This window comes from Hypomesus transpacificus, chromosome 18 (assembly GCF_021917145.1).
Source record: "Hypomesus transpacificus isolate Combined female chromosome 18, fHypTra1, whole genome shotgun sequence".
Taxonomy (NCBI): Eukaryota; Metazoa; Chordata; class Actinopteri; order Osmeriformes; family Osmeridae; genus Hypomesus; species Hypomesus transpacificus.
The window spans coordinates 12399862-12409522 of record NC_061077.1 but is presented as its reverse complement, the minus strand read 5'-3'; the positions used below and the strand labels follow the sequence as shown (position 1 = coordinate 12409522).

Genomic DNA, 9661 nt, shown 5'->3' with positions numbered 1-9661 from the left:
AAAACTAAACTCAAGAACTTTATCCTTTTCTAGATTTTTTTTATGTCAAGGCCCATGGGAACCCTGTTCAAATGATGATCTACTGTATGTAGACAGTGTGGTCAATACACACTGAGTAGGCCTAATTGTCTCCATATCTCAATTAACTGGAAATAAGTGCATACGCACGTTTAGCTTAATAGGTTTTGATGAATGGTGTCGCTAAAATAACAAGTTAAAACAATCTTAAAAGAGACAATAGACTCAATTTTATGCATTTATTCATGTAGTTATTTCACTCTGATTCAAAGGCTCAAGGCTGGGTCAGCGATTTAATAGCCAAAAATACTCTAGATTTTGTGGTTAATTTCTTCTCCTTCACTTGTTCTCGTTTTTTTTTGTACCATCCTTCCTTAAAAATGCCACAAAACTTTGAAAAGTGCATTTTCCTGAATTTCTTCAAAACTTCTCAAGTTATTTAACCCTGCCCCCCTCCCCCTAAAAACACCCATCTTTCAAGGCTTATGAGGTCACAAATTTGCAACAAGAAACCAACATTTTTTCCCCAAAGGTTTTATAACCATCCTGTTCACACACAAACAACCTTCTCCTTTTTACACAGCCAGAGAAGAACAAAAAAGATTAAACATAATAAACTCCCAAACCTTTTGTACAGAGAAATCAAACTAAATGGAGAAAATGTCTTTTATATTAGTCCATGTGTTTATCCTCTGCCTCCACTCAGGGTTGTCATTTTAATAGGGAGGGAAGAGGGGAGACTCACAAATATACCAGGTACAGTTGTGTGTGTCAACATGAGGCTCTGTGTGTGGTAGGCAATGTCACATGTCAATCAGTCCGTCTGGCTTGCTGGTCTGACTCCGTTTCTTTTACATGGGATTAGAAACCAGTAAACCTAGGCCATTTCCGTCTATAATAGTGTGAGTGTGTGTGTCCTCAGTTTGAATTTGTCAAGAGTAGGCAAATCTAAATCGTGTATGTATCTGTGTATGTATGGGTGTGTGTGCGCGGCATTGGTTTAAGAGTCTCAGTGTCTAAGCCAGTCCGAATCCCTCGGAGCATTCCTGAATGGCCATCAGCAGCATGTGTCTCAGCTTCTCATAGCTCTCGTAGGCTGGGAGGTCCAGCTGGTTAAAGCTGCAAGAGACCAAGGAGGGAGAGAGGTGAGTGATGGAGAGACCCTCAGGAGACTGAGCCCCTTCATGAAACCAGCTCCCTGGGCCAGTGAGGAACCCAGGTCCTTGACTGACTTACACAACACCAACGGGACCGAAACCTAAAGTTCAAAAGACTTTGTACAAGTCCAGTGGGTGCTGTGAGGGTGACGTGTGTCTTTACCAGGTGTGGGCTGAGGGGAGGCGGTCGGTGGAGCGGTCGTCGCGATGGATCTGGAACTTCTGGATGCCGTTCATGCCCTCGAGCGCGGCAAAGCCCTGAAGGGGCACCTTGGAGGTGCCTGTAACAAACTGCAGGAACTTGGCCCGGTCGGCCTGGTCGAAGGAGCGCAGGGCCCTCCAGAACCACTGGATCTGGGTAAACGACGTGTCCGGGCGGAAAAACATGGGAGTCGTTAGGGATAGCAATACCTGCAGCCACGCTGGGGAACGTGGCGGTCGGATGGGTGAGGCGGTGTGTGCGGTCAAACGCGTCTTCGGTAGCGTGTGGTTGTGCGTCCTACCTGTATTGAGCTGGACTGGTACTTGTGGTACTCGGTGTTGGCCTTGAGGTCGTCGATGTCGATGGTGGGCAGGCCGGAGATGAGCAGCTCCAGCTCCTGCTCCGTGAAGATGGAGATGAGCCTCTTGGGGATGATCTCATAGAAACCCTCCAGGAAGGCGGCCAGCTGCTTACGGATGGCACCTGGAGGGAGGGAGGAGTCACACCATTAGGATCCAACAGGTTTACCGAGAGAACAATTCTCCATTGCTTTCTCCAAAGCGTTAGACAACTGACACTTAGTATTGGCCTTATTCTGAAGCCCCTCAGCATGTGTGATACTGGTTGGGTTCTCCGAGCCCCTCTTGCGACTCTGATGTGATGACTTGGTGGAAGGTTCTCACCGGTCATCTTCATCTGGCACACCAGGTGCACGTACTCCTTCTTGTTCTCCTCCGTCACAATGATGTTGGCCCCGTTGGGCTTCAGGTCCCGCACCTCACACACCCCAAACTCCTGAACCTGCACACACACACACACGCTTCAGTGCTGCTTCACAGTAGATAAGATAACCCTCCGGTAACACCACCTCAGTAGCAGCCCTTCAGCGCCGTCAGATGGATAACGATCCGCAGTGTCACAAACACGGATATTGAATCAAAGATAAGGACGTAGATCATTCTAGAATCAGGCCCTCGAGGAGCTGCATCCTCGGACAGTTTGAAGAGGTGGAGGAACCCAGTGGACTGGGGAGAGGGGGAGGGCTGAGGAGGGACTGACCTCAGTGCTGAATGTCAGCTCGTAGCCCAGGGTGGACACATCGTTCTCCAGTAAGTAGACCAAGCCCTGGAAGAAGGGGTAGTCCTCGCTCTCCATGTCAGTATACCTGGAGGAGGACAGACGACACACACACACAGCAGTCAACCTCACAGTCTGTCTCCACACACCAAACAACCCTTTTTAACGCTTGCACGGCACATGACGTGAAGTCACAACCGCGTCTCAATCTCTCAGTGAGTCGTGGAAAGCACATGGTGGGGACGCTACCTAACACTCTTGCCCAGGATGTGCTTGTAGAAGCTGCGGGTGAAGTAGCACTCCAGCAACCGGTTGTCGTAGACGGCCTTGGCCACCACGCGGCCCACAAACTTGAAGTAGCTGAGGTGGTTGGGGTTGCAGTGGGACGACGGGTTGATGGTGTAGGTGACGCGGTCGCCGGGCGAGGTGCGGAACAGGGCGTACATGGGGTTGAACATCTCCCGGGAGATGATCATGTACCACTCCCTCAGCAGGCCGCCGGCATCCTGGCCCTCCTCGCCCTCGAACACTATGTACCTGCAAGGGGGGGATGGGGGAACCCAGAAAGGGGGTGAAAGGGAGACATGGCAACTCATTCAGCATAGTGTGAGAGAGGACAAGAGCGCTAGACCCGTAGAGAGAGAGAGAGACAGAGAGAGGGAGAGACTCACAGTCTGTTCTTCATGTCCTCTGGGCTCTTGCGGTGCAGCTCTCGGTACGAGTCCTCGAACACGTGGTCCCTCCTCACGTGCACCGCCATGTCCTCCTTCCTCAGGCCCTCGTCCAGACGCTCCAGCTCCTGGCGGAAGTACCTTGGTGGGGGGGGAGAGATGGTTAAGGGTTGGGATGGGACGGGGGAGCCAGCTTTACCCAGACTTACACCGAAGAAGAGATCCCCCCTTAAGGTTTCGCTTGACATGAACTGAAAACTTTAACGTCAGAAACCAACACTGATGGTGTGTGGTGAAGGAAAGGACTGAACATTGTGGCGAGGGGAGGGTCTGTGTCTGTGTGTGTGTGCGTCTTCCATACTTCCGCTTGACGTCGAAGTCCAGGATGCGGATGTAGTCGACCAGCACGGCGAAGGGCCCGTCGGCCAGGTGGGTGGTGGACTGGCGCAGGATCTGGTTGAGCACGGTGCGGTGCGTCTCTGAGAGGGGGGGGGAGGGAAAAAGGAATGAAGGGGGTTAGTCGCCATGTCAAATCAGAACCCGTCAAAAGACTGAATCCATGCATTTCCCTACAACCCCCCCACCACCACCACCACCAGCACTGACCAGCGAAGCGCAGGAACTTCTGCGTGTCGGGGGGCAGGTTGGAGGAGATGTGCATGGAGGAGGGCTCCCGGGAGAAGAAGGGGTCCAGGGAGGAGGGCGTGGCGGGGGTGAGGGGCGCTGGGGACAGCGGCGGGGGCTCGTCCTTGATGTGGGACAGCTGGCTCTCCCGCGTGTCGCGCACCGGCGGCTTGCTCTCACGCTCCGTGGCGTGGACCAGGAAGAAGGCCTCCACCGCCGGCTGCAGCACTGCAGGAGGGAGAGGACATTAACACACACACACACGTACAGGGGTGTGTGTGTATACGGTACTGTGGAAAAGGCACCCCACTTTGACATGAATATTGCTTTTCGTCTTCTGTATTTGTACAGCAGTATTAAACTGCAATGCATAGAAAGGTCAGGCCTTTCATTGAAGCATTTTTGCTTCACCATTTTAAAATGAAAATGTCATTGTACTTAAGACTTTTTCATAGTACTGTATAAGTACACGTGTGTACAGAAGGACAAAAAGACAGGCGTGTTGTGACAGACAGGCGTGTTGTGACAGACAGGCGTGTTGTAAAGACAGGCGTGTTGCGTCAGACAGGCGTGTTGTTACCCAGGACGGCGTGCTGGTCATGGGACTCCTCCAGCTCCTTCAGACACTCCCCGAGCATGTCCCACAGCTCGTCCAATAGCAGCTGCTCGCTCAGCAGGGGGAGGTCGGGCAACCTTTCCTCGTTCTCTGATTGGCTGTTGCCCTCTTCATCTGTCAAAAACACGCCAAATGAAAACGATCAATAAAGGTCGACACAGTTTGGGGGAAACCAACGCGTGCACAATCAAGCGTGTGCGGCGTGTGTGTCTCACCCAGGGGGGCGGGGTCCTGGTCCAGGGGGGAAGGCTGGTCCACATCCATGGGGGAGTCGTCCCTCTGGGCGGCCTGGGACTCTGCCTGCACCTCTGACTGGAAGGGGGGGGGGGACACAGGGGGCAGGAGGACCATGAGGAGGGGGAGGGAGGACAGAGAGACGGAGGAGGAGAGAGAGAATATGGGAGGCAGCAAGTGAAAAGAAACAGAGAGAGGGTTATCAATACAGGTTGGTGCTCGCATGGCCCTAACCATGTGCACTCCCGAGTTTGCCATGCAACGTGACATTCAAGACCTCACACAGAGCGGGGCAGGGGAGTGGGCGAGGCCAAAAGCATGAAGCCATGACAACCAGCCAATCATCATCATCATCATCAAACTGAGATCAGATCCAACAGAGGCAGGCAGAACATTCTCAATCCAGACCGGCCAACAGTACGACACCAGACAGGACAGACAGGGCGTCCGCACGGAGAATGCGATGCATGTATTGCCGTCTGTTCATAAGCATTCGTTCTTTGTCGAGTTTGAGTGTGTGTGTCGTACTCAGATGGCAGGCTCTGATGCCGATGCCGTCTGGGTGAACGGCACGCTGATTGGCTGGATTCAGATACTGCTCACTGGGCTAGGGGGTCAGTCTGGGTATGATGTCAGCGCCATCACTCGGGGTGTCAGATGATGTCATTTAATAGCATGAGGATGTATGCCTGTCAGTAGTATGAAGCGGTAATGACCTCAGTCCATACATTTCCCAGCGATATGCATGTGTTGCACAAGTTCATGTTGTGCATGTGTGTGCTCAGCACTTTGGATGAAATAGTTGTTCAACGCGAGCGTGTTAGATCTAGTGTCTCATCTCAGCATAGGCTTGAGGTGAGAGTGCAGTATGCCTGCAGCATTTGCATGATGGTGATTAATGCTGGTACATAGGAAAGGTTGTGCTGGATTTGAGTTTTGAGTTTTGAGTTTGAGTATTAATGAGAGTACGCATGGTATGTGTTTGGCCACAAGCATGAGTAGGATGTGTTTGGAGTGCGATGAGTGGATGGGTGCGGCGTGTGGGCAGGTGTGTGTGTGTGTGGGCAGGTGTGTGTGTGGGCAGGTGTGTGTGTGTGGGCAGGTGTGTGTGTGTGGGCAGGTGTGTGTGTGTGGGCAGGTGTGTGTGTGGGCAGGTGTGTGTGTGGGCAGGTGTGTGTGTGGGCTGGCTCCATCAGTAGCGGTTGTGCCCTGCTGTCAGTGCAGCCAGTCATGCTAACCGTGGCGGCGGCAGCAGCAGCAGCAGCGGCAGCAGCGCTGGGCGGGGCAGCGGCGGGGACATGGGGGGCCGCGACCGAGGCTCCGGCGGCGGCGGTGGGGGGCGGGGCCTGCTGGAGGCGGCGTGCCCGCTGCCCCTCTCTCACCATCTGGATGATGGCGTCCGCCTCGGCCTCCAGCTGGCGCACGGCGGCCTGGATGCTGCTGGCCGAGCCCAGACTGGTGGACCCTGGACAGGGGAAGAGGAGGAGGAAGAGGGGAGTCACTCCAGGAAGGAACAGGACCTACCTACTACAGCTGGATTATCAGGTACCATGGATACATGTGTGTAGACAAAACATTGTTCAATAGCTGCTCTTAATAACCAAACAGGGGGACAGAGTGTGTGTGTGCATGTATGAGAGGTCTCTGAGTGTGTGTGTGTGTGCGCTCTCTCCCTACCTAGCCGTCCTGTCTGCTTGGCCTTCTTGTTGGCGCGGCGCGTGTCCTCCCTCAGCTGGATGATGACCTGCAGCACGCGCAGGAAGAACTTCTGCGTGGACGTCTTGGAGGTCAGGGAGCTCATGCAGGGCAGCTGCAGCTCGCGGCCCCCCAGCGTGCGCTTCTGGGCCGCCACGATCACCACGCTCTCCGACCCGTCGAACCTGCGCCCCCGTCAGCGCGCGGGGACGGGCGGCGAAGCAGAGGACAGTCATTATGGAGCACGGGGCACAGCCGGCACCCCCACGCATGCTTCAATCTCTCACACGTGCACCCAGCATCACACACACACACACCTAGTAGCAGGGCTTTCTATACCCAGGGCTGTCTGGTGTTCATAAGGCCTGGTTGGCCCCCTCCCCCCAGCAGCACCCTCTCCTCACCTGCTGGGCACCTTGCCCCTGAGCCTGGCGGACAGGGATGAGTCGTCAGACGGGGCGTCAGGTGACTGGGCGTCGGCCCGCGCTCGTCTCTGCTGCTCCAGGTTGTACTCCCTTAGCTCAGCCAACAGAGTACCTGGGGGGGGGGGGGGGGGGGTCAGAGGTCATACATGAGGACCTGGGGGGAGGGTGTGTGTGTGAGGGGTGTGTACCCCAGGTGTGTGTGTGTGTTGTACTGACCGATCTGCTTGCAGAGTGTGTACCCCAGGTGTGTGTGTGTGTTGTACTGACCGATCTGCTTGCAGAGTGTGTACCCCAGGTGTGTGTGTGTGTTGTACTGACCGATCTGCTTGCAGAGTGTGTACCCCAGGTGGCGGGCCCCGCTCAGCAGCAGTCTGAGCACCGTGTCCCTGGTGGCCCCGTCTCCTCTGGACAGCTGCAGCAAGATGTTGGCCGCGTCCTCCAGACCCTCCTCTGAACACGAGTGGGAGGTCAACACCTGCGCGCACACACACACACACACACACAAAGAACGATGACCATCGAGTTATCAAGAAACCTGATAACCACCAGGGAAAACATAAACCTGATAACCACAGACAGACAGATCACACTCAAAGAAACCCTTAAACCAAGGCTCTCCAATCCTGGTCCTCGAGGGCCGCTGTCCTGCCTGTTTGAGATGTTTCCCTGCTCCAGCACACCTGATTCTAATGAATGGTCGTTACCAGGCTTCCACAGAGCTTGATAACAACACATTCATTTAAATCAGGTGTGCTGGAGCAGGGAAACATCTAAAACAGGCAGGACAGCGGCCCTCGACGACCAGGATTGGAAAGTCCTGCAACACACGAGTAGGTAACCACCTGTTTGGGGAGCTGTGTGTGTGTGTGTGTGTGTTCATACCTCCACAGACAACTGCAGCTGTTTCTCTGTGAGTCCCGTTGAAGCCAGCTTGGTGTCGCTCTCACTGCTGACGATTCCTCTCTGCTTCCCTGTCAGGACAGACACACCTGAATGTCTCTCTGTCTCTGTCTCTCTCTCTCTCGTCCACCCAGCCTACATGCTGCCCTGAGCTGCATGCTGACCAACACAAACACATCCTGTACATGATCTGATCTAGTACACTGGCCATGCCCAGGTGGGAACAATGTAGGTGTTTCAGCCGCAGAGATACAGGCAACAGCTAAGGTTGGTGCTTATGGGATATGCTGTCCGTGTGTTGTGCTAACATGACTGAACTACTAATGTGGGAGGTGCTGAAGTGTCCGTCTGTGACGTGAGTCCTAAGAGGGGGAGCTGACCTGCTGAGCCGGCTCCAGTGGTGGAGGTGATGGACACGACCGTGGAGGAGGAGGAGGAGGCCAGCCCCGTCCCTGAGGACGAGCCCTGGCCGGCGGCCAGCAACACCGCCCCGGAGCCCACCGAGCCCTGGGCCACGCCCGCTGGCACGGGGGCTGCAGCCACGCTGGTGGTTGTGGTGGTGGAGGAGGTGGCCGGGTTGGCGACAGCGCCGCCGGCGGAGGCCTGCGGGGCGGGGTGTCCGGCGGGCACCTCGGTGGCCTTGTTGTCGGGCAGGGCGATGGAGATGAGCGACAGCAGGCGCAGCAGCTTCTCCGTGAGCAGGGAGCTGCGGCGGATCACCGGGTGGGACAGCATGTTCATCAGCTGGCCCAGCGGAGACGCCTCCAGGCTCAGCTGGGCGCCCTCCGCCTCGCCGGCGCCGCCCAGGGGCACCGTCTTCATGGAGGCCTTGCCCTTGCGGCTCACGTTCATGTTGTCCAGCTTGACCAGCAGGTCCCAGAAGTCGGTGGAGATGCCCAGGGACTGGGCGGCTGAGCAGGAGCCCAGGGAGTTCTGGCCGGGGGGGTTGGAGGAGGGGTTGTTCTGGGAGGTAGCCCCTCCTCTGGAGCCGCCCCCGCCCCCTCCTCCCCCTCCAGAGGCCACGGCACACAGGCGGGCGTCCAGGTCGGACGAGGACGACGAGGACAGGAGGTCTTTGCAGCGTTGCTGGGTGAAGTGACTGGGGAACACCTGGAAAGCCGGGGGGAGGAACAGAGTGGTTTAAGGCTCAATGCGAAAACGATCCAACAACCAATCCGACACCTGACTAGTCTGGTTTGTTGCCATTTCTATGAACTGGTTAGCCTGGTGACAGATGTGACAGATGAGCCAATCCCCCCCCTCCCATCCCTCTGCAGTCATGTCCCCCCCTCTCTCACCTTAGCCAGCTGGATGAGTGTGTCCAGTACATGACGACAGACCACGGGAGCAGCCTGGGGGTGGATGTGGACGGTGGAGCCGCCCCCGGCGGCGCAGGTCACGCCCCCTCCGGCCCCCGACATGGCCCCGCCCAGCGTCCCGGCCCCGGACGAGGCGGCGGCGGCCGAGGAGTGGCGGTCGGCGTGCTTCCTCCCAGATGCCCGCTGGATCTGGAAAATGTTAGTCCGGCAGCCCAGGGCCGCGTCCATGGAAACGGAGAGCCAGGAGAGCTGGGAGGAGCTGCGAGACTCCACCCTGTTCAGCAGCTCCAGGGAGGAGGACGAGGAGGAGGACGAGGACGACGAGAGGGAGGACGAGGCCTGGGCGGCCGCCTTGCCCCCGTAGCCCGCCTGCGAGGCGGCAGTGGCCCTCTTCCCGCGGGCCTCGTCCAGGCGCGACGTCTCCAGGCACACCTCGCTCTCGCTGCTGCGCTGCAGGATGGACAGCAGGCTGCGGATCACCCAGCCGCGCGTCTGCGAGTGGTAGCACAGGTTGCGCAGCACGCGGTGCAGCCGGCTGGTGTTGAGCTTGGGCTCGTCCACGAAGAGCAGCACCAGCAGGCAGGACAGGGCCTCGTGGTCCAGGAGCAGGCGGCCGCGGAGGCGCAGGAGGGAGTCCACGCTGGAGCTGGAAGGTCTGGAGAGAGAGGAAGACACACACGTCAGTCAGACACGAGGAGATGGAGCTCTATATGCTTTGCAGAT

General features: G+C 56.6%; 1 protein-coding gene across 14 annotated transcripts in view; it reads right to left on the bottom strand.

Moving 5' to 3' along the window:
- Nucleotides 1-250: 250 nt before the first annotated feature.
- huwe1 (HECT, UBA and WWE domain containing E3 ubiquitin protein ligase 1) overlaps nucleotides 251-9661 on the bottom strand; it is a 40445-nt gene continuing 31034 nt past the window's right edge. For 11 of the 14 annotated variants that reach the window (XM_047039596.1, XM_047039606.1, XM_047039603.1 and 8 more), the window contains 18 exons: nucleotides 8918-9593; nucleotides 8000-8729; nucleotides 7602-7690; nucleotides 7038-7194; nucleotides 6699-6831; nucleotides 6277-6491; nucleotides 5838-6064; nucleotides 4581-4677; nucleotides 4330-4479; nucleotides 3732-3977; nucleotides 3487-3604; nucleotides 3126-3266; nucleotides 2704-2991; nucleotides 2437-2542; nucleotides 2061-2178; nucleotides 1679-1860; nucleotides 1339-1529; nucleotides 251-1137 (listed from right to left, as the gene is read on the bottom strand). In XM_047039596.1, coding sequence (XP_046895552.1) covers nucleotides 1035-1137; nucleotides 1339-1529; nucleotides 1679-1860; nucleotides 2061-2178; nucleotides 2437-2542; nucleotides 2704-2991; nucleotides 3126-3266; nucleotides 3487-3604; nucleotides 3732-3977; nucleotides 4330-4479; nucleotides 4581-4677; nucleotides 5838-6064; nucleotides 6277-6491; nucleotides 6699-6831; nucleotides 7038-7194; nucleotides 7602-7690; nucleotides 8000-8729; nucleotides 8918-9593 — 3967 coding nt within the window. In that variant the 3' untranslated portion in view covers nucleotides 251-1034. The remainder of the gene's footprint in view (nucleotides 1138-1338; nucleotides 1530-1678; nucleotides 1861-2060; nucleotides 2179-2436; nucleotides 2543-2703; nucleotides 2992-3125; nucleotides 3267-3486; nucleotides 3605-3731; nucleotides 3978-4329; nucleotides 4480-4580; nucleotides 4678-5837; nucleotides 6065-6276; nucleotides 6492-6698; nucleotides 6832-7037; nucleotides 7195-7601; nucleotides 7691-7999; nucleotides 8730-8917; nucleotides 9594-9661) is intronic. The other 3 variants (XM_047039599.1, XM_047039610.1, XM_047039609.1) reach the window with 2 other exon arrangements.